The 22,581-nt window shown below is 49.8% G+C and overlaps 7 protein-coding genes and 1 pseudogene across 11 annotated transcripts; 3 read left to right on the plus strand and 5 right to left on the minus strand.

Annotated features, from left to right (window-relative positions):
• Positions 1-3,318: 3,318 nt before the first annotated feature.
• H257_07644 (hypothetical protein) lies at positions 3,319-4,597 on the minus strand (the record flags this gene model as incomplete). Its single annotated transcript, XM_009833231.1, has 4 exons — positions 3,319-3,574; positions 3,640-3,824; positions 3,906-4,184; positions 4,244-4,597. 4 exons carry the CDS (start codon positions 4,595-4,597, stop codon positions 3,319-3,321), a joined length of 1,074 nt encoding a protein of 357 aa, XP_009831533.1.
• A 1,319-nt stretch (positions 4,598-5,916) lies between these two features.
• H257_07645 (hypothetical protein) lies at positions 5,917-6,258 on the minus strand (the record flags this gene model as incomplete). Its single annotated transcript, XM_009833232.1, has 2 exons — positions 5,917-6,080; positions 6,237-6,258. 2 exons carry the CDS (start codon positions 6,256-6,258, stop codon positions 5,917-5,919), a joined length of 186 nt encoding a protein of 61 aa, XP_009831534.1.
• A 344-nt stretch (positions 6,259-6,602) lies between these two features.
• Positions 6,603-7,206, plus strand: H257_07646 (hypothetical protein; the record flags this gene model as incomplete). The annotated part of the gene is made up of 2 exons (XM_009833233.1): positions 6,603-6,608; positions 6,760-7,206. The coding sequence occupies 2 exons, from the start codon at positions 6,603-6,605 to the stop codon at positions 7,204-7,206; spliced, it is 453 nt and encodes a 150-aa protein (XP_009831535.1).
• A 2,135-nt stretch (positions 7,207-9,341) lies between these two features.
• Positions 9,342-9,413, plus strand: H257_07647 (annotated as a pseudogene). The gene has a single exon. The product of its transcript is annotated as a tRNA-OTHER (tRNA).
• Positions 9,414-12,779: 3,366 nt separating this feature from the next.
• On the minus strand, positions 12,780-15,153 carry H257_07648 (hypothetical protein). Of its 4 annotated transcripts, XM_009833235.1 has the most exons (6): positions 14,777-15,153; positions 14,124-14,717; positions 13,970-14,048; positions 13,560-13,914; positions 13,382-13,509; positions 12,780-13,339 (listed from the first exon to the last, which is right to left on the minus strand). In XM_009833235.1, exons 1-6 carry the CDS (start codon positions 15,063-15,065, stop codon positions 12,979-12,981), a joined length of 1,806 nt encoding a protein of 601 aa, XP_009831537.1. In that variant the 5' UTR covers positions 15,066-15,153; the 3' UTR covers positions 12,780-12,978. The 4 variants fall into 4 exon arrangements, with proteins under 4 accessions (XP_009831537.1, XP_009831536.1, XP_009831539.1 ...); XM_009833234.1 differs by having other exon boundaries at positions 13,970-14,717; XM_009833237.1 differs by lacking the exon at positions 12,780-13,339 and having other exon boundaries at positions 13,340-13,509.
• Positions 15,154-15,172: 19 nt separating this feature from the next.
• Positions 15,173-20,415, plus strand: H257_07649 (hypothetical protein; the record flags this gene model as incomplete). The annotated part of the gene is made up of 4 exons (XM_009833238.1): positions 15,173-15,474; positions 15,531-15,699; positions 15,754-16,821; positions 16,894-20,415. The coding sequence occupies 4 exons, from the start codon at positions 15,173-15,175 to the stop codon at positions 18,559-18,561; spliced, it is 3,207 nt and encodes a 1,068-aa protein (XP_009831540.1). The 3' UTR covers positions 18,562-20,415.
• Positions 18,314-20,428, minus strand: H257_07650 (hypothetical protein). The gene has a single exon (XM_009833239.1). It carries the CDS (start codon positions 20,333-20,335, stop codon positions 18,644-18,646), a length of 1,692 nt encoding a protein of 563 aa, XP_009831541.1. The 5' UTR covers positions 20,336-20,428; the 3' UTR covers positions 18,314-18,643.
• Positions 20,429-20,679: 251 nt separating this feature from the next.
• H257_07651 (hypothetical protein) lies at positions 20,680-21,308 on the minus strand. The gene is made up of 2 exons (XM_009833240.1): positions 20,945-21,308; positions 20,680-20,891 (listed from the first exon to the last, which is right to left on the minus strand). The coding sequence occupies exons 1-2, from the start codon at positions 21,260-21,262 to the stop codon at positions 20,805-20,807; spliced, it is 405 nt and encodes a 134-aa protein (XP_009831542.1). The 5' UTR covers positions 21,263-21,308; the 3' UTR covers positions 20,680-20,804.
• Between the last annotated feature and the right edge of the window lie 1,273 nt (positions 21,309-22,581).

Genomic DNA, 22,581 nt, shown 5'->3' on the forward strand with positions numbered 1-22,581 from the left:
CGTGGACAACTTTGACTCGCATGTCAGTGAAGACAGCGAGAGCATTGTTGGTGAGGAGTTGGGAAGCGAGCTGTGTGCGTTGCCTCTCAACAGCACGTCTCATTGTCAGCCCCTAGATGTATATTTCATGGGTCCTTTCAAACAGCATTTGCAGAATTTGTGGGTGCTGACGAGGTCAACAGCTACCACAGCCAAGGAGAAAAGAAAAGTAATGAATAATCGCGCGATCAAGGCTTGGGACATGGTAACTGATGATGAAGTCCGTGTAAGTTTTGTGAAAGCACTGCCGCGTCCCTTGTATTTTGCCTGTCATCTGTTCTTTGGGGAAATCGGGGGGAATGTGAGAGAACCTATGGCTGGACCATCGACCCAATCCGTAGTTTTTTAATGACTTGAATTCATTATGTGATTTATTGATTTTGACATGCACGTTTCATATTTTATTGACACATGAAGCGGCGAAATGACTTCCACATGGTGCATTTGTCGCATTTATCACGATTTCAACTGATGTTCAAGTTGTAACATCAGTTGCCTGTGATAATCTGTTTTCTGTCAAATTTGCGTCCTACATCCCACCAATGCCTTATATTTTCTGACATTTATACCTTATTTTATAATATCCTGCTACAGTTTATATGGGCAACCGAAATATCTTAACCACTTTTATTTTAATACATCAGACCTGATACATGATTGGATAAATTGACTTGGACTACAGTCCAATCAGATTGACGTGCTTATTCAACATTGTTCCCTGTACCTTAATGAATTTTGAATTTTAAATGTATAAGGCGAGACCCGACGTAAACTTATCCTTAGAGATATTGAGGGGTTTACGAAATGTCTACGAAACCCTTAAAATCTTATACTGTATTTCGCTTGCATCGATTGCCACACACTTTGACTTTGCTGGATCCGCGGACACAAGAACGATGAATGATGCGCATATAAATCAAAGGTTATACTTCTTGATGAGATCATACATGGTTGGGTATGTCATCTCGTCTAGTTTACGCTTGCTACCTTCGCAATCATTGTTTTCCAGTAGACGCGTTTGACCAAGATGCGATGGACGACACTCTCAGGTACTAGGTACTTCCGTAAGGTGGAGACCATTGTGTTTGGGCCAATTTTCAGACATTCTGTTGAATTTGGCCATAGAATGGTACTTTTGACCAAAAGGTCTCCACCTTTACGGAACAGAGGAAGTATGCCAGAGCTCACAGTACAAGTTTTAACGCGTGCATTATAGGCTACTATACTGTAGTCGGTGTCATCCGTGCGCCTAGCCTTTCGCGAGAAGGCGCCACTCCCGCGCCGGCATCCTTGGATATCCAATCATAATGCAGCTTGATTGCCCCAGCGGCGCTGATCGAGTAACGTTATATAAGATCTGTCAACAACTGGGGATCAAGGAATGTTGCTTCGGTATGGCTGTAAAACATGCTATAAGTACGAGAATACGCTGTTGCGTATGAATATCGTATTAGTACTGAACAATAATGAGCATCATGGGCGTGTCTTGACTTTGATGTTGAAGGCAATGGCAATTCCTCCACCATCACACACATACACTAACGTTACTCTACCTCAGCCATTTCTAGGGCCTGGTGATGTGGGGCAGTCGTGCCCTTTGTGTGCACCACACCACCACTTCCCACAACAGAACCATTATAATAGGCTGCCTGCGCCACGTCCCGCGACATGGACGATCCCCTTGCCCGCCGATGGCGTTGCTGTGTAAAGATTCTGAAACTGTGTCCGAATACTCGGTTTCGTAAAACCCTTTATATCTCTGGATATAATTTTAGCATACAAATATCAAATCAAAATGTGTCCACTATCTGGGTTTACGAAATTTCGTGTTTCGTATCTCCAATTGTATCCGGCCCATTTATTATTGTACTACCTCCGTCCGAAAATGTTTGCTATGGTGCAAGTCACCTAAAGACTACAAATAAATGCCTTGACTTTCGACAGTTATTCCAACTTAGTATTGATATTATTTAGGAAAATATACCGTAATAACGATAGAACTGGACAAGCCCAACAGAAGTTACGGTTCAGATTTTCGATTGGTGAAAAATTGATCGAGTAATAGAATTTAAACCAACCGGCCTTTTTGTACGGGAGATGTATGGAACCAGGTACATTTTGGCCATCAAGTATATCTTGGTTTTTGTATACAGCACTTATCCGTACGAACTTTTTCATTGTATCCGGATTATTCCCAATGTTTAACCTAATTGCCAGGTAAAAAGCAACTAATAAATGATTTAACGTCAACATTTCGTGGGTTTAACTGAAAGAACCGAAGCGTTTAATAGTAAAACGTCTCCTCCTGAGAGGATGGCCGATCTGTAGTCTTTAGATGACTTGCACCATACAACCAGCAGAAATCGTGCATGAACTTGAAAATAGATATGAAGTATAATGTTCAAAAGGTATGTATTTCTAGAGGAGAAATCATGGACCACCAATAGAAGATCTTCGCACCAAAAAACATCCAATCAAACCAGCAATGTATGTAACATGGACACCCGGATATCCGGTTACGATAAATACCATATATCCGGATAATATGTACTGACAAACCCTTTCAAGCGCGGGATACGTGGCAAGAATCTCACGAACACGGACCGCAATGCCATCCTCCATCGGCACTTGTCACGCCGCAATCATCGACTCATAGATCGACGAACTTGCCTAAGAGACAGCGTTGACGATTGAACTGAGAGAATTTGCTCCCAACGAGCTTCTTGTGGTTCGAAGCAATCCTGATGCGGACGACTATTTTGATGACGATGATGACCCCGACGACGTAGAAATTGACCTCGACGAGCTCTTTGGTACTTTGTAAATAAATGTCCTTTATCTTGTAGCAAACTTTGTCGAACTTCAATAATTGAGTTTGTAGCAAACATTTTACCTGACCATATGCATACTGTACCCTATCCGTACAATTTGTATGGATAAAGACATATGTACACAGTTAAAGGTTTAAAAGTGGGCATAAATTGGTTCTCAAAACTAGAACAAACATGCTTGGAAAGTCAGCTTGACAGCTTTTTGTAATAGAAGTACAACTTGAAATCTAATAATTCAATTATGAAGTGAAATCCCTGTGTTCGGTTGATAAGAATCACTTGACAAAATGGAGATACGCGAATTCTACGATGACTAACGTTACTCCGAAAAAGTAATCATAAATTGGTCATTTACATTAGTCGACTTACATGCCTTCCACTAAAAAGAAAATGTGTTCCTATATTGGTCTCTTATGTTAACGATACTACAGTTGGTGTGGCCAGAGAATTAGTTTGCCGCGCTCTGGTGCATCAAGTCCATGAAATGTTGTCGCCAAGACAAGAACCACGCATACGACTGTCGGATTATTTCGCGCCGCACGTGTGCGTCCTTCTGGTCGACTTCGATGCCCGTCACATCGATACCCACCAATGCTGCTAGCTCGTCCACACTCACAAACCCGGTGGCGGGTCGAAATATGTGGGACACACGGCCGACTAAGCGCACCAAGATGTGTGTTGGCGATACTTGCCGAACCTCGGTCCTACATGCAACGAAAAAGCTGAGCCTTTGTCCAGAACAACCCCCGAAGTAACAGTAAATACGCACCATAACAAGTCATGCTGCTGCTTCTGGAGGGGGTGGCATATATATGTTTCGTCGTGTTCGACTTGCCGCATGACCATGATGAACCGGTCGGCTTCGACGAAGTGTCCTTGGAGCAAGTTCACGAACGTTCCTTTGGGCGTGGTCTTGTGAAACAGGCGTGTGTTGGCTGTCACCTCTTCCACCACCTAACCAAACACAAACGTCAGGTTGACCCTCCATTCGTCCGACTAAGTACTTGCCGTTTCGTCACAATTGGGGAAATTCACCGCCTTCATGTTGGTCTCGACCAGACGTCGAAACATTTGCACCGTTCCTGGCCACGTGAACTGTATGCTTTCCAAGCCCACAAATGATTTGTCTTCGTCCGACGCTTCCAAGTCAAATTGGTAAAACTCCTCGTCATTTCTCACGGCAGGAAGCAACGCTAACGGCTCGTGCATGTTGTGGTACATTTGCTGCGTGAGCCACTCCTTGCCCAGGTTTCGAACCCTCGGGTCGGCCACCAACGTCGCACTGCGCCACTCGTTGCTGCGGGACATCGGCGGCTACATGCACATACGCAATGATCTCACTCGCCTGCCTCTATGGAAATGTGAAGACGCACCGGAATGTTCATGACAAAGCGTCGCATGGCCTGCATGAGGGATTGATACTCTTGCGTTTGAGTGACCAGGGACTGGCGGTCCTTCAAGACCCGGTGGACTTCTCCTTTGAACTCGGCGGCAATGGAATGCCAGGACAACGGACCATATATTTCTTTACGCGGCGCCATGGACAGCGGCCTGGCTGCTTGAAGGCCATCAAGGACCGACTGAAGGTGCACGCACTGCGCTATGGCAATCGCCCGATCAGCATTCAACTTGCGGCGATGCTCGCGCTGCTTCTCTCGTAAGTACTGACGCCGAGCGAGAGTTTTGTGGGCAACCTCGTACGTGGAGGCGCGTTCGTTGGACGACATGCTTGCCTGAGTTCTGCCGATACGTACGATGTGCAACGTGACCTTTGCGTGGAGACATAGGATGACTGCCAAATACTGGTATCTTGCAAGCAAAACAAATTTTCTTCCGGTTGAATCTGAGACATTTTTGAAATAGAACCACGCTCGCATTTTGTGAAGACGAAAAAATAGTCTTTGCAAACATTGCATATTTGCGAGCGAACCTCTCGCATCGACACTGTAAAATTTGATATGATCGAAATACATTTTCAAAGGCTTTGGCATCGTGCACAAATTTTCCCGCAATCTCACCGGGTAACGAAGGCAGGTCGAGCCAAGTCGTGGAATGCCTCGATTGCCACCCATCGACGTCGGTTAAAAAAATACACGTTATCCGGACTCGCAAATTTGTATGCGAGAGGCACTTGCGAGATATTTGGCAGTCATCCATTTTATGACTCTACTGTATTTATCGTACATACTACTAGTAACGTTAGTTAGTATGCATCTATTCTTGGTTTGACAGTGGTTGAAGGCATCGAGGGTATAAGTATACGTAACGCAAGATCAAAAATGCTTTTTTCTTTGAAATTGTGTATGTCCTCTGAACGTCTTGGGACGATAAAAACATTCTTTTGATGTCACATCTGAAAAATGATATTCTATGAGATACGTTACAATCAATGAAAGTCCAAACTCTTTCAATAACACTACATAACCTCTACACACTAATATATTGGATATGCGTAAGCTAATATTTATAATACATTGACAATATTCTATCACCTCCATATATTAATACCTTTCGATGGAGAGCCCCATTCCAATTTCGAATCGACTTGACAATACTACGTAACGTGACGGATCTGTGATTTGCCGAAAAATCAGTGATTTGCTGACTTACGATTGGAAATACGATTGGAAATCGTAAGACGACATGTACACGTCATAATCCAGAAAATGACATGAAATATGGGCGAAAATAACGGCATCGTAATGCACGACGCATTATATTTTCGATTTGTTGACTGTGAAAACAAATTGGCCAGGATTTAATAAATTTCACTTACAAATGCCTAGTGATTAAATTTGAGACACTATTTGTTCAAGCGAATGAAGAAAACGTAATGCATGGTGCATTATATTGTTCCTGGCGAATTAAAAGCGTCGAAATTATGATTAATCAGACCAATGAAATCGATATGATTGCAAGTTCTTTTATGGCTCGCCAGCAAGATTTCACCATCGCCAGAGCTCGGCGCAATCGCATTTCTGCACAGACACAAAGTGGTTACTCGTCGGGTATCAACCAAGTCAAGAAATGAGTGGTACTTGTGGGGCTACACGACCTTCTCGCACCGTGCGCGGAGAGCCGCGACGGAACCACGCTTGACCTCCATGCGTTCCACTACGAGCACTTCCTCGATTTTATTGAGTGGACTGTTCAAAACAAAGACGTTGAGGCGGGGACACTGAGCGGGTATCGCAATGCGATCCAGAGCCTCTACAAAGACCAGGGTGTTCCAGTGCCACTTGAATACGGAGAAGACATCAAGGAAGTGTTTTCAGGTACACATGTCGTCATTTTATAGCAATAACAGCATTATTTAGGACTACGCAAGACTGTAGCCTAAGACCTTCAGGCTGGTGCCAAGCTAACCGAGGCAAACGACCAATGTCATTTGCTGTGTTCGAGACGTTGTGCTTGTTACTGTTCGACGGGGGATTTGCACACCTTTTCCTAATCCTATCTTGGAATCTTATGTGTAGATTAAAATCGACTGAAACAGTTCGGTAGTTACTCGAAGTGCCATTTTAATTCTTTCACATAGTACTGCAGGTTCGATCACATGTCATGCGAGGACGACAGCATTGGATTCACCTTTTTTAAGACAAAGACAAATCAAGAAGGTTCGATCAGTGTCGTGTACTATGTAGTAATGGTGTCTAGATTAATTAAGTGTTCATAAGGAACCAAAAACAAGGACCCCAAGCGCTGCTATGCAAACCCCTTCAAACCAGCGATATGCCTGTATGTCGCCCTCGGTGTGTATCTGTCATGTAATAGTCGCATTACACCGACAGAGTTATTTCCTGGTGCAAATCAAAAGGTGTTTATCATATTTAATTCCCTATTTAACAATTAATATAGGATCGTTTCGGCAAATCATTCGCTGCGTTAGTCGAAACGCCAAAAACTGGAGCGAAGAAAGACATCGAGACCCACTCGATTCGAAAAGGAACTGCTACGTTTGTCTCCTCTGGCAGCACTGGTGGTCCATCTATTGTCAGCGTATGTCTGCGTTGTGGGTGGTCAATGTCATGGAACGTTATTTCGGTACGAAGCCGCCGGGGATCCGTTCACTGGTCGCGTTGTTGCCGGGGTGCCGATCAACAGCTCTGATTTTGCGGTCCTGCCGCCTCATTTTCGAGACCCCAGTGCCACGGTGGTGCTTTCAGCCCTCCAAGTCGTGTTCCCCCTGCTCGCCCCCAACACACCGACCTTCATCCAGTGCTGCAGTTGGTATTGGCCAGCTTGGTTATCATCATGGGTATTTGGAGAGTGTGTTGCCTCCACGTCATGCCATGCGCTCGACTACGCTATTCACCAACGGTACGATGCAGCGTGAACTACTCGGGTGTGTGCAGTCTAGCGATGGGTCGCCATGGTTTCGTCCGAGTGGCATACCCCCTTTAGTCGAAATGTACAAACAATTGCAACGGAACGATCAGACCTTGGCCCTAATCCCGGAAACGATTTGAAAGGTGTGCGTGAAAACGTGGACGAGGACGGCGTATGTGCTGGTAACATCACTCGCACCGTACTGGAATCGTCCATTACTAACGTCATGTCTCGGGTCAGTCAATCATTTGGACAGTCCATTGTCCCCACTATCACACACAATGTCCGTCCCACTGTCAGTGAATACAAGGTGTTTCATTGGGGCGGCAAGTTTCACAAACTACTCGATGATTTCACTTTTCCCAGCGTGAATACCGCAACGGCCTGGAACTTGTGGCGGTGTGGCAACAGCAGTCAGAACATTATCCCGTACCGCCGAATCATTACTCAAGATTTGACAACTCGAGCACACAAGAACACGTCAGCAGGATGGGACGAAGTACAGTCGACCATTTAATAAACGAAAGCTTACCTCACCTAAGGAGCCACCAGCGCTGCGGAGGTCGTTGCTGCTTTGAGTCGTGTGGAGTCGGCGGCGCTGGAGTGGTCCTTGTGGCGTTGAGTCTCGTCCCTACTACATAAGTACATGTAAATGAATGTGACATTGATGCTCACAGTGCGGCGTCGAGACTGTGTGATGCGTTTTCTCCCGTCTTTATCGAAGCTGTTGTGGTCAAGGCAGGCATAGACGCTGTGTGTTTGGTGTGGAGAAGAAGGCAAAATGGGCATTGAGCTCACAAAGTAATTTTATGTCCAATCAAAAACACCGTCAACATGTATTGGCCAAAATTACGAGTATCGTGGTACATGCATTGCGATTTCCAACCACAACACAATTTATTTTGTCCAGTAAATGATTTAATCCACAGTGATTCGACATCATCGAAATTGTGCATTGTTCACAGCACTTTCAAAACAGATAGCATCTGCCGACATGAAACCCTCCACGCCCCCATCACCACAACACCATTCGAAGTACTATCTCGTATCAAGTATGGACAATGGTAATCTATTACACAAGCACATTGGACGACCTCGCGCGATTCTTGGACGGTGCCTGTTGCCGGCCCACCGATGTATGATGCTCGTGAACCAGCCTAGAGAGTGTGAGGACCTTTAGCTGACCTTCACGCCGGTGGTGTTTACGAGTTGACTGGTAGTAACGAAAGTCCAGTCCCCGCTTGGCTACGGCGAACACCTCCACAACATCGAATTCGGTAGGATCTCATCTCAACTTTCGTCCTGTTGACCGATCGTAGTGGGCTTACATTTTGTCCATCGGCATCTTGTATGCTGAGAACGCCACCTGGTCAGAAGTTTACGGTATGATCTCACACAGATGCTAGGATTTCCAAGTCACCACGGCCGCCACGCAGATGTAATGTCGACGCTCGGCAAAACAAACGAATCAGGTACTTGATGAAATGTACCACCCCATTCTATTGGCTGATTGGATTCGGTTTTACTGGAATTTCCTGGGGTAGCGGTTTGACATTTGGGTTGGAGCGGCTGCCGATAAAACGAAGCCGTAAAATTCCAATACTGAATTCAAGGTTAAATTTGGGCAAATCACCGAGCGCCTGTTTAAGCCCCTAACTTTGACATTTTATTTTCCCTGATTCAAACTCTTACACTTGAATTGTATTCGGAAGATGCTATATAGCTAAAAAAGAGAGTTCGGCACTGCAACTTTTACGTCTACCGTATACCTTATGGATCAGTACCCATGATTTTGCCTTATCGAGTTGTACCCAAATTGCTGTATGGTGTCAATAAAGTACGATTTCATGGTACCTTGCAGGGCTGTACCCAAGTCGCTTTATATTGGTCAAAAATGTACAATCTCGTTCTAGCCAATTAAACAAGTCGAAAGAGTAGGAGTACAGGCGGCGACGGAATGTAAGGGGCACCTACAGCTTCGAAATTATGACAACTTGAGCTGTGATTGGCCAAACTACTTCGAAATTCGATCAATTTTCCGGCCAACCAAAAGGCAGGTACGTAGAATTTTGAACGTGAAGTTTTTTAATTTGATTGATTTGATGCAGCGATTTGATGCAGCGACATCAAAGATAAGCGTTTGACGCGATAGCGCAGTGGTAAAACACGTTGTGTGTCTTGAGTGAGCCCCGGGTTCGAGTCCCGGGCGCGTCGAACTTTTTCTTATCACTATAGTATACAAATTTCAAGATACATGTGTACACAATCGGGTGTAATCAATGCCCAAGCCTTAATGGCTCTATGAATCATAACAAGACGCTTTTGTTGCGCCGGGACAGTCATCAAATCTACATCTAGATCGCTATCACTACCTTCAATCAACTCTTCTTGCAGCCACAAATTGCGCAGGTGCCGCTTGAACGGTGCCATGATTCCAACGTCGAGGGGCTGGACGGCACTTGTCGCATTCGGTGGGATGGCCGCCACTTCGCAGCCACACTCCTCGCTCGCAATCTTCAGTCCTTGCGGGCTCACGTGGGGGTCGAAGTTATCAAGCACCAGCACCGTGGGCTCATAAATCCGTGGCTTGAGGACCTTGCGCAGATAGAACGCCCAGACGCGCTCGTCCATCCACGCGCTCTCCTGGACAGAGTAGAAATGTCCGATGGGATAAGAGTCGAATTCACCTTGCTCGATACGACCACCAGGCTCGCCGCGCAGGATAAAGTGAATGGGCAGCTTGTCCCCATTCGCACGCACCGTCAGAACAGCCGTCATTCGGTACGAATGCTTTTCACCGCTTGAGATCTTGGACGAGCCGCCACGAACAGCCCAAATCGCATGCGGCGGCATGTCGTAGTGCATTCCGGTCTCGTCCACGTTGATGATGGCGTCACGACTGAAGCCATCGAAGGCCAAGTTGAACTCTTTCGCAAATGCAGTACGCGTCGCGTCCAGTTCGACTTGAGTTCGCTTGGCCTTCGATGGCTTCTGTCGTGAGAAGCCGTGGTCGCTGCAGAACCGCTGTAGGAGCTTGAGCAGGGACTTGTAGCCGCTTGTCTTGTTCGCCAGGTATCGCTCGAGCCAGTCCTTGTTGTTGCGCTTGAGGAAGTTGACCAAGTGCGTGCATGTCAAGGCCTTCTCGGCGTCGCGGCGCTTGTGCATGAAGATCTCGAGGCCGTCGGAGTCGGGAATGCAGTTGGGGCGCCCTGCTCCGTGGAGGTGGAAGCGTTTCATGTTACCCTCAAAGTTGAGGATGGCGTCCGCTTGTTGCTTCCACCTTGCAAGGTTGCTGTTGGGGATCCCCGTCTCAGCCTCCAGCTGGCGTGTAGAGGCCGATTCCATTATGAGGATAATTTCCCGTTTCTTCGCGTGGTTGTAGCGCCTCCGCGACTTCTTCTGAGGACTTATCTTGCTGCGCGGTGGAGATCGCATTCGAAAATGAGTGAAGCATGGTCCAAGAGCGCGTGGTAGCGCGCGAATTTAAAATGTTTTCCCGCTTACTTAATTTTTATCCAATCATATTGCAGTATTCTTTGTAGTTAGATTTGATTGGTTAATTTAATGTGTGCAACAACAAAAACTTTGATGCCCCTTAAATTCCGTCGCCGCCTGTAACCAATCCAAACGCATTGGAAAGAAATCAGACCACCTTATTGAGTTGTATCCATTTCGATTAGATTTTACTGACATTTTCGGGGGTACAGATCCATAAGGTATATGGTAGATCATTTGAACTTGGCCAGATGTGGTCGATTGAATCGAGCTCAAAATCGGCAAATCATAGATCCGTCACGTTAGTATTATTCTAATACTATCAATACTGTTGGAGTATGTAGTATAGTGTAGGCAATTTCTGCTAACGACTGGCTTAGGCCGAGTCTGGATGCCACTGAAAAATCTACTACGTAGTATGTCATATAATATTCTGACAGAGTATTCCCTTTTCAAGTGGGAGGTGAGAAAATATTTTCAAATTATTTTGATGTGATGCCATGATGGAATAGGGGGAGTCAATTTAGGAAAAAAAATCAATTTTCGCTTCTGCTTATCACTTTCTGCTTTTCGTCACGAAAACCAAAAGCAACTTGAAGTTCATGTAACGATGAAAATACCCAATCATCGCAGTCTATTCCATGGCATACAAACACGAAAACGCAGCGCCAGTCACCAATTGTCAACCGAGAGCCGAAACACGAAAACGGAGCGCCAGTCACCAATTGCCAACCGACAGCTCAAGCCGCAAGTGACGAAATCAGGTGTCTAGCGAGCTTAGGACCATGATGAGTTATAGTAGAAGCATACCTAACTACTTCGTCGTCGAATAAGACGACCGTGCAGTGTGGGTCGTAATCGAGGTGTTCAAATTGGACACCGCCATTCGAGAGCCTACGACAACGAGAATCCCAACCCTTCCTACCTGACGTCACCCCTCTTTTGAGTGCGGATACAGTGTATTATTAATAGTACACTGCATGAATGACTTTCGAGGGCCAAATTGACTCCACATAGCTTTTCGTGGAAGTTAATAAAAATACTACGTAGTACAAAAGAATATAAATTTGCTTTTCACAATCGAACGAAAAGCAGAAATTTCCTAAATTGACTCCCTCTACTATGGAATGAGAACTGACTTATCGATAGAATATCATGTTTGTAAAAAATTGGACAGTTGCAGTTCAAACATTTTCTGAAAACAGTAAAAACTCGACATATTAACGGTATGTCACTTTGTATATGTCAGATTTACAGTTGTAGTATTGTGCTTTTCACTCGTTTTGGCTGGGTGTTTGTTACATCGACCCCAGTGTTTTACTGTTAGATAATCGGTACCGTTTTTGCACATTTGAAAAGTGCAAATCGGAGTTATATCTACTATTCTCGGGACCAAATTGCACAATTCACTGGTCAGCATAAACAACTTTTGATATTACAAATGTCACACAGCGAGGACAAGCGCTGGAGTTCTACCGTACGTATGGTGCCACATCGTAGAAAACCACGGCATCTTCTTCTTCCATCGCATAGTACATGCAGGTAGCGTGTACTACGCGATGGAATTAATAGCCAAGGTGTTTTGGTCACTTCAGAATCACATGTGATTATTATTGCTCAGAGTTATTTGGCATTTATAAAACTCCAGTGAATTAGCTAAAACACCAGGTATTTATTCAACTTTGTAACACAGTTACAGCAGAAGTACCACTCTTTTAGCCACGTAAAACCGACGCCAAAACAAGTGCAAAGCACAATAGCAGCAAACACACAAAAGCTGTCGTTGATAAATTGTCATAATATTTCTGAAAAGTTGCAAAACGAGGTGTTTTCTGACATTTTTTGTGGCAGCCAGAGTGGCCCCTACACATTTAATTTTCTTGAATCATGCACTTGCACACGACTGGAATCGCATTCTCGCATTCTACTCTTCCAGGTTTGAAGTCCAACAACTGCGCAATTGATTGAGGAAGATGCCAATCCTTCAAAATGGCAAATAACGTTAAAAGTAACGTTAGTGCTGATTTCGTTTTCAGGCTGAACTCGATTTGATTCTACCGTATGATGAACAATGTACTACCGTAACCGTATCGTTTGAGGAACGGAAAGTTGATCATTTCCCGCAGCCTCTTGTAGTAATTACTTCTACTACTAGAAGTACTACTAAGCTTAGTACTAAGTCAGTACAGTACTAGTACTAAGTTGCTTGAAACAACTTATGGTTACTGTAGTACTGTACTACAGTAAGTACCCTGTGGACAAGGAAACCCCAACCCCCATGACGTTACTTTTGATGCTTGACTCGCACGGACCCTTTGCCTTCGAGGACACCGTAGCATGGGACGTACACAAACGACTGCTGGAAAACCGCGTCCAACACGGCCCACGTGTCGTCGTCAGAGTTGCCTTGGGGATTCAAATCGCACACCTTGTACGACGTCGACGCCACGATCGTAATGTGCATCTTCTTGCCGGCAAACACGAGCAGCGGGGGCTCTTCTGCCGCCACACGCTGGTCCTTTCCAAACAAGTGGAGCGCCGACGCGGACTTGCCTTCTGTCAGGTCGTCCACGGCAGCGGTTGCAATGGCGCCCCCAGACAAGTGGCGGACGTGCCCGCCGCCGGAGGACCGAGGACCCCCGGTGCTACAATTGCGTCATGTATGACATTACCAGACAAGTTCGTACATGTCTCTTGGCCAATGATCTGTCACATCGCCGTCGGGGACATACTGGGACACGGCGGGGCACGGATCATGCAGAAACACGTTGATCTCGAGGGGGTCGGCTTCCAGTTGGTTGGGACACAGCACATTCTACGAACATTCGTCGCAACTTCAACCCCACCTCCCATTCAATCTCGTACCAACGACGGGTTGTGATAGAGGAACTCGACAGCTTCGTACGTGTCGCCGCCCGACTGCGTGCGGTTGCAGCTAAGCAGCAAGCTCCGCACGATGGCCAGCGCTTGGGCTTCCGTGAGCTCCTTCTGATCCTCCACGTCGTGCTGGCTTTGCACTTGCATGAACACCCGCGTGAGCGCCCCCAGCACACATTCGCTGCCGTCAGCGCCGCTGAACACGCGGCTGTTGATCTTCACTTTGTCTCGCTCCAGGTCTTTGAACACCTGGTCCATGCCGCACCGACCTCGGGGGTGACGGGCCACTTGCTCCTGCTTGTGGATCCATTCCACGGGCATGTGCAGCTCTCGCTTGGATTGTCTACACCAGACAATCTCGGGTTTGTTCATTGTCACCAATGTCGTCATCACCGTACTGCAGTGTTCGCAGGTAGGAACATTTGTCCGTGGCCGCTTGCACGTGTCGTCGTAGCAAAATACACTCGTAGCAGTCCCCTAGGACCAAAATAGTAGTATGGCGTGATGAAAGTCGCTGGCTTATAAACTGGCGATTACACCAGCATATGTTACCGTCAAAGCCACTGCCACGAGCCAACACGTGGTACTGTGGCTCGTTGATCACGGCTCGAATGGCGTGCACCCATACTCGTCGCTCTTGCTCCGACTTGGCCATCCACACGAGCTTGGCCTTGGACGCTTTCGTCGAGTTGTTGTCGGTCGCGATCAGCTCAAACGCGAATTTGTGTTGGAAGCGCTGGCTGAGAACTTCGCGGCAGACGAACCGGACGAGCGCCACGTGCTGTGCCTTGTCCATGTGGTCCGAGTAGTACGTAAGTGATCCCCGAGTGAGCACGACATACTTCTTGGAGCATGACCGGAGCGAGTTGTCCTTGGCTTTCCGCAAGTACCCTGCTAAGAGCGTGTCTGGCGGAAGCGATAGGCGCGGCGCCGCGGCAAACTCGGTGGACAGCGATGACCGCTTGTCTTCGAGGAGTTGGATGGCCGCAGCGAGGAACATACTCTGGTAGTTGACCCGCGGCGGCGACGATGACGACGACTGCTGCGGCGGGTGGAGGTCCGACGACGTCGACGAAGCAGAGCCATCGGAGTCGGGGTTAATTTTGATGCCTTCGCTTAGATCCGTGTCGTCGTCCAAGATCAATCCTGCTCACAACATGACAGTGGTGTTGGTGGTTATATGGGAATGAGGTTGGGGTACGTACGGAAGCCATGTAGTGACGCTTTGCGCCGTATTCGGGGAGACTTTGGAGGGGATGCTGTCGATACTTCTGGCTTCGCCTCAACCTTAGCCTTGTCGCGATTGCGTTCGAAGTGCTGCATTGCTGCGTCGTGGCGCCGCACCTCGTCGGCCAGGTCTTGATTGAGCCGCGCTAGTTCAGGCAGAAGGATTCCCTCCGCCTTCATGGCATTGACAGAAGCCATGTGGTCAGCTATAGACCGCGGCTCGACTTTGGACGCGAGGGCCAGTAAACTCTCCACGGTTAGCAGCATGAAGCTGTACAGGTACACCGAAAGGACGCGGAAGAGTGATCCAAAAACGGAAAACTCCAATGGGTATCCGAATATACCGGATAACGCAATTTGAAAGCGCAACAACGATGGCACACGGCGCCAACGAGCAGGCGGTGATGAGGCTGGTCTCCACGCTTCTGCTTCAACCGCATGAAAAGACGACTATCATGCTTGCAGAAGAACTGGCAAAGCTACCTCGTGGCGATTACATGTGGATGAACGTTCTCCTTCTTCATGTATACCAATTGTTGATGCAGTCCACGGCCGCCGCGGACACCAGACCTTCAACTGTCGAGCGCTTGGTGGTGGTATTGGAGAAAGCACTGGTGATCAGCAACATCCAAGCCATACAAGAGTCGCACACTCAGTGCTTCAAACTGCTCCAATGGTACACATCAACCGTCTGATATCAAGTAGTACTCCTCCTCACCACATCTGTGGTAGTCTGTTGACATTGCTACCGGCAGCTGCCACTGACGATATAGTGTCACGCTGTGGCGATCACCTCACTGACGAAAGCCGTCTAGTCGTCCTCCACTGCCTCGAACTTCTCGTGACGGCGCCATTTCCACTGCCGTTCCTCGCGTCGTCCGTCCCTTTTGCCGCGTTTATCGTTCGTCCCCTCGTCCCTATAATGTCTCCCTCTCAACCATGTATATCTTCGTAGGTATCGGTGCTGCTCTTTACTGCCCAGAAAGATCCCAATCGAACATGCCGAGTCCACGCGTTGCGCACGCTGACGGCGACCATCACTTCAATCGACGACGCGGACGTCCTCACCCAAGTGTTTCCAGGCCTCATGAGCGCGCTCTTTATGATCGTACAGGGCGACTACAAGCTCGGGTCAAGACTCCCCACACAGGCTATTCGATGCCTCACGACGTCCATGAAGCTGGTGGTGGCCGACTCGCGGTGTTCGTCGCTCGTGACATCGCCAGTCTACTCGCTGGCCTTTCTCGACCCAAACATCTCTACTCCTTCAACCCTTTCGCCCACGACGATAGCTCCAACATCCTTCGCCGACCAATCAAACGGCCTCGTCCCTCGATCGCCGGCGTGGCTCCGCGGCACCCAGACCAATCTCCACACCCTCATCACGTACGTCTGCAGCCACCAGGTCCACCACTCCAACGCCGCCATCCGCCAAGCGCTGGCTTCGTTCTGCGCGGAGCTGCTCGAACATTGCCGTCTCACGCTCCCGTCGGCCTTTGTTCCATGCTATGAGACACTGCTCGCACTGTCGCAGGACCCCGTCGCAGCAGTCCACGCTGTCGCATGGTCGGGCCTCGCCACAATTCACGCAAACTTGTCTCCATCAGAGCAAGTGCTTGTGCACACCAACGCCAGCGCCCAATGCATGGCGCACCTGGACGCGTTGAAGCTAAAGTGCGCGGCGGCGTCGCTCGACTTGGAGCGCGAGGCGGTTACGACGCTGCAAGTGTGCCTGGGCTACGTCACGTCGTCGCAGGCGAAATGGGTGGTGGACGTGCGCCGGGTGCTCAAAGCGTGGACAAGGATCTTGGCTGTGGATGCATTGGACGCCCAAGTGTTGGCGTACACATCTCATAATACCAAGTGCAAAGTGGCGTACTATCGCAAACGTTTCGAGCATTTCCGATCGGACGAGGCGGTGGCGGTGGCGCTGCGGGTCGTCCGGAGCTTTGCCGCGACGGATGATGGCCACCTGCTGGCGTACGTCGACGCTATCGTCGCGCACGTGAGCGACTATCCGGAGGTTCGAATGAATGTTAAATACATTGTTCCTGGTTGGGTTGTTTGTTGTGCTTAGATTCAGTGGAATGGCTAGGATTCGCTGGAATGGCTGATTGTGCTCAACCAACTGGTGCTGGGAGCCGCGCAGGTAGTGGATGATGATGTTCCTTCCCCTGGCATGGCCCAAAACGAGGGGCTGACTGTCCACGTTGGCGCGTATCTCGTGGACGTGGTGCAGCAGTTGCCGTTGTGGTCGAGTAGCTACGACGAGAGCTTGAGCGTGGTCCTGGAAATCGTCGGCTCGATCGCCCAAGCCCTCGGCGTAGCCTTCCGGCCGCTGCTGATGCATGTGCTGTACCCCCTCGTGGAGCAGCTGGGGCGTCCGTCGCCCGTCGTCCAGCAGGCCGCGCTAGCCACCCTCGAGCGCATCGCATTCTTTTGCGACAGTCAGTCCGTGTCTGCGTTGTTGCAGGCCAACATGGATTACGTCGTGGATATGCTCGTGAGTCGCCTGACCCAGTTGGACGAGTACCCGCACACGCCGTTTGTGGTCCAAGGGCTGCTGCGACACGGGGGGAGCAGTGTCACATCTCCCCCCCTGCCGCTCCTGGAGGAAGCGGTGGCCGGCGTCATTCGCAGCGTCGACTTCCACGTGGCAACCCCCCAGCACGCCCTTGGCCTCCTGCGTGTCATGAAGGTGGTCGTGTCCAACGAACCAAAGCAGAAACCACCAGCAGTAGAAACACAAGACAAACCAACGACGAGCTCGGCGTCTGGGCCACGAGTCACCACGTTTATCCAGGACATGAATGCCCTCTTCCAGCTACCACCACCATCCGATGACCACACTGCCTTGCATCCTACAGGCGAAACGGCAAAGTCGTCTACAAGCGACAACGGTAGTAGTGTACATGGAGCGATGCCGATTGAACACGATGAGCATCAAGACGACGCTGCGGATACCCCGCCCAAGGGCATGGCCAAGCTCGTGGAAGACATTGTGCTTCGATCGACGTACTTTACCGCTGCCCCGGACACCGCCACCGCCTGCCTGGCGTGGCAAGTGCTCACGGATGCCCTCGCCGCCGTCCGCCCGCAGCACCTTCGTCCGCTCGTGCACCGCATCTGGCCACAACTGGCGCACCGGGTGGGCGACTCGAGCCACAAACCCAAACATCTGGCCGCCGTCCAATGTATCAGCGCTGTCGCAGGGCTCTGTGGGGACTTTATCTCAGACAAGTTTGTCGAGTCCGTCTGGCCCACCTTCCAAACCCACTTGGCTCAACACGCCGTGCCCGCGCAGTCGACCGCCGTGGTACTCGACAACGTTGTCACATCTAGTACGACTACTACTAGTAGTACTAGTTCGTTGCAACGGCCGACGGCCCTGACCGACCAGATCCACTTGCACATGCTCGTGTGCCTCGAGCGCCTCTGTCGCGCCACCGACGCCGTGGCCTTCCTAGTCCCCGACATGGCCACTGCCGCGCAATCCTTCCTCGCGTCATCCGCCCCGCCGCCGCTGCAAGAGCAGGCCGTCGCGCTGTTTCAAGCGCTGATCCGCCTCAATGCCGACTTGATCTTCCCCCGAGTGGCGTATATGGCGTCGTTGCCACTCCCGCCGCCGCCGTCCGTCCACTTCCCCGCGTACGCACCGGACGCCCTCGATCGGATTCCGGACCGAGTGCCGCGTCCGGCTTTGTTTGCACAGAACGCCCGCATCCTGGTGCAGCAGCTGCTGCGACCTCCTGCCACCGACTGACGATTTGCTTTACATAACATGTCCTCCACTGTACGATACGACGTAGTTAGTATATGTGTTGCCTTGTAACACTATTATTCGTTTAATCCATGTCTTCGCCTTGGGCCCCGGTAGACGCGGCACCCGCGCCGACCGCCGCCGCGAGCTCTTCTGCTTCTTGCTTGGCTTCCAACTCGGCGAGGATGGCATCGTCCTCTTCGGCCGCCGCTTCCGCCGCGTCGACAATCGCGTCCACATCCACCACGCGACTCGAGTCGCTCGACACGACCAGAGCCTTGCTGCCGCCCTCGGCATTCCGAACATGCGCCTTGACCGTCAGCTGGCCTTTGCGGGTCACATTGAACGACACTTCGACCTCGGACTCGCCCTTGGGGGCCGGCGGGATGCCGCTCAAAGTCAAGTTGGCCAGCAACGTGTTGTCCTTCTTTAGCACTCGCTGGCCTTCATACACCTGCAGGTACACGGCATCTTGGTTGTCAGCGTTCGTGGTAAACACTTCTTGAACGTTGGCGGGGAGGACCGTGCCGCGGTGGATCATCTCGTACACGGTGCCGTCCGCCAACCCAAGCGACAGCGTCAGGGGCACCGCCTCGACATTGTTGTGGGGGTCGGTGGGGAGCGTCCAGTCGGCCGTCTCGGACAGCGTCGCACTTTCGACGGTCGCGCCGAACGCAACCGCCTCGTCGGGGGCGATGGACACGAGGGCCTTCTTCCCGTCAAAGAAGTCTTCGACGGCGGATTGCGCCTTGGGGATGCGGGAGGACCCGCCCACGAGCAGCACATGGTCGATCGTGTCCTTGGCGTACCCTGCGCCGTCCAACAGCGCCGCGATATCCTTGGTCACCTTGCGGACGTGGTCGCTGACCATGTCTTCAAAGCGGGATCGAGACAGCTTAACGATCAAGTCTTGGCCGTCGGCTAGCGAGTCCACTTCGATAGTCACTTGGGACTGCGTGGACAGCGACTTCTTGGCTTGCTCGCTCGCCACCTTGACGCGGTGCAGCGCGCGAGTGTTGTCGGCGGCGATTGTCACCTTCTTTTGGCGTTCGAACGCCTTGACGCAGTGCTCCACGATCGAGTTGGTGAACACTTCGCCGCCCAACGCGTGGTCGCTCGCTGTCGCGATCACGTTGAACAGGCCCTTGTCGATGCTCAAGAGCGTCAAGTCCGTGGACGCCCCGCCAATGTCGACCACCACGACCAACTTGGACTCGTTCTTCTTGTCTTCGTCCAATCCGTACGCAATGGCGGCGGCGATGGGTTCACTGATGTAGCGCAACACACTCAAGTCCGCGGCGGTCGCGGCTTCCTCCAACAGAGCCTTTTGCTCGTCGGAATAGCCTTCCGGGACAGTCAGCACGGCGTTCTTCACGACCACACCCGTGTAGTCTTCGGCCAACGCCTTGAGTTTGCGCAGCACGATCGTGCAAAATTCCACCGACGAGATGTCGCGGGATCCGTCCAGAATCTTGGCAATGGGCGCGCCATGCGTGTCCGCGGCCAAGTCGAAGCTCCAGTCCTTGACGTAGTCGTGCTCATGAACCTCCTTGTGCTTCTTGCCGAGCACACGCTTCAAGTGGTACACCGTGTTGGCGGCGTTGTTGTGGAGTTTCGCGACCGCCGAGTCGCCCACCACGACGTCGTCGCTGGCGAAGGACACGATGCACGGCGTGGTACGAAAGCCTTGGTCGTTCGCGATGACGGACACCTTGCCGTTGGCCCACACACCCACGCACGCATGCGTCGTGCCAAGATCGATCCCAATGCTCGCCATGATGAATTCGAGTGGTGAAGAGCGGAGGTTCAAAAATACCTCAGTTCGTGTTACAGGCGAAGTTGGACACTTGATATTTGTATTGCATTCGAAGGACATGGAATCGAAGTTGTTTTAACTTCGATTTTGGCCAGCGCTGTTAATCGCCACCCAATTCCACCATGATGGAGGAGGCTCAAAACGCATCCATTGAATGGGACTCTCGTGGACGGAACACCCTGGAGAATGGAGCATGAGGTGGAGGCTAGGAGAAAGGCAGTGCGCCAATGGACCTGTGGTGCGACTGAAGTGCGGAACCTGCATGAAGCCGATCAACTGAAGTATCGATCGACAAATGATGGATAGCATGTATGGTTGTCCCAAGTGACATATACGGGGTACAATGGAGGCTGCGCTGTGACGACGACATATTGAGCGAGCAAATGCCGTTAAGGACGGATAGATGGAAATGGATTGATTAGGTGGTCGTTTATGCCTTCTTCTGGACGATCAAAGGGCCGAGGTTGTCCCCCGTGGCTTTGTTGTGCTCATTGTGCGCACCGTCGCAAAACGGAAACTACATATTTGTGAGTACTTTCTTTGACAATGAAATCAAGTTGAAGCACGTACTTTCTTGGACTTCCAGCAGCGACACAAGACACATTTAAGCGAGCCCTTGGTGAACATGTCTTCGATGTCACATGTGTCCACCACTTTTTCCTTCTCCAGCGCAATGGATGTGTTAACACGACGCGAAGGCTTCTTGCTCCCACCAAAGAGGCTCAACGCGATCGTCGCTAGCAGCACAATGACGGCAACGAGAAACGGGGCGAGGATCTGCCATTCGTCTGGGGTCAACTTTGTCAGTCCTTCCACCGTGCTGGGTATGGGGAGGGACTTTAGGTACTTGGGCAGATCAATCTTCAGAACTCTGCGGATAGCTTCCATCTTGACGACTCGTTCCTCGACGGTATCTTTTCGCACTGGAAGCTGAAGTGCAGTGAACGTTCTGTATCCGGTTGTTTGCTTTCCGTTTCCGGATACGTGTAAGGTGGATTGGCTAAAACTAGTACTATTAATAACAAGTTAGTATGCTTTCAGGTTAAACTTGCCAATTGTAATCCATTTTACTTTTAGCAATTAACGTTAGAGACTTTTCGCAACCCTATAGGACGGTAAGTCAAACGCAAACGAGACCTCGACGTAGAATGCACCTTCTTCGTCTCTCAGGACCGGGATTTCAATACTGAAAAGTGCTGTGTGAAGCTGCAAATCAAGGCAAAATAGGAGGAACGGTTTATGGTGCACGGTTTAAGCTTAAACATGTATGCGGGTTTTGCTTATTTTTTTGGTGATTTCGTGTTTCTAGCGATTCGATTGGCTATTCGTGAATTCAAGCAATTCCATTGGTCATTTTGAGTGCACTTTAAACTGTCCCGTGCACCGGCCATCTATGTTAACGTTAGGATGTTTCTGTAATTTTGGAGTTACTAATACGTACTACTGTAGTATTGTGTTTTTCAAATGTTTTGGCTATTCACACAATAAACCTGGGTGTTCGTTTATCGACATTTAGATAATCCGTACAGTGATTTAGGATCACGTTCGTGAATGTAATTATAGGGAGGTCATTAGGGCGTGTTCGGAGCGACTTTTGTGTCAGCGGTTTTTGGAAAAGTAGCCAATCAAAATCGTTTCCATTGACTTTTGCAAAAACCGCTCTTGGACGACCTCCTTGAGGTCGTTTACAGCGACTTTTGGGATTGTGGCTATTTATTGGGCAAAAATATCAGAATAAATTGTTGGTTGCAAATCAAATTTTCGCAAGAGCACGCCCAAAGCACGCCCTTATCGGTTGCCGGTGGTTCGTCACTCCACTTCGGTGTGTACTGGTAGGTCCTCGACGGGAGAACTTTACCCATGTGAAGCACGGCTGTGGTAAGTCATTTCCATGTCGAGGGTAGCAGCACACACAACGCATCGAACGCTGTACACATGCCCCTCCCGCGCGACCTCCTACTTGTACTGAACCCTAGGCTCTGTGTATTGTAAACTGATATCATGTTAGCTAGGCGTTGATCTTATGGGTTGCGCATGCCTAGAGTTAGTAGTGATGACTGCACGACTCCTTCGGGAAGGAGAAGGTCACACCGACGCACAAGGTTGAAACACATAGCATTGTCGGTCGGTTTGACCTTTACCGGTTCGCCATTAGCGTGGCAGTCTATATTTCCAAGCCGCCGACTTACGACTGACTTGCGTAGATA

This window comes from Aphanomyces astaci (genome assembly GCF_000520075.1).
Source record: "Aphanomyces astaci strain APO3 unplaced genomic scaffold supercont1.16, whole genome shotgun sequence".
Taxonomy (NCBI): Eukaryota; Oomycota; class Saprolegniomycetes; order Saprolegniales; family Verrucalvaceae; genus Aphanomyces; species Aphanomyces astaci.

Coding starts and splice junctions, on each gene's coding strand:
- H257_07648 (XM_009833234.1), bottom strand. CDS start 15,065: ATGCTGCTAACCGTGGAGAGTTTACTGGCCCTCGCGTCCAAAGTCGAG. Junction 14,718..14,776: donor AGCGTCACTACATGGCTTCC/GTACGTACCCCA, acceptor TGTTGTGAGCAG/GATTGATCTTGGACGACGAC. Junction 13,340..13,381: donor GATCATTGGCCAAGAGACAT/GTACGAACTTGT, acceptor ACGCAATTGTAG/CACCGGGGGTCCTCGGTCCT.
- H257_07650 (XM_009833239.1), bottom strand. CDS start 20,335: ATGGCGAGCATTGGGATCGATCTTGGCACGACGCATGCGTGCGTGGGT.
- H257_07651 (XM_009833240.1), bottom strand. CDS start 21,262: ATGGAAGCTATCCGCAGAGTTCTGAAGATTGATCTGCCCAAGTACCTA. Junction 20,892..20,944: donor GCTGCTGGAAGTCCAAGAAA/GTACGTGCTTCA, acceptor ACAAATATGTAG/TTTCCGTTTTGCGACGGTGC.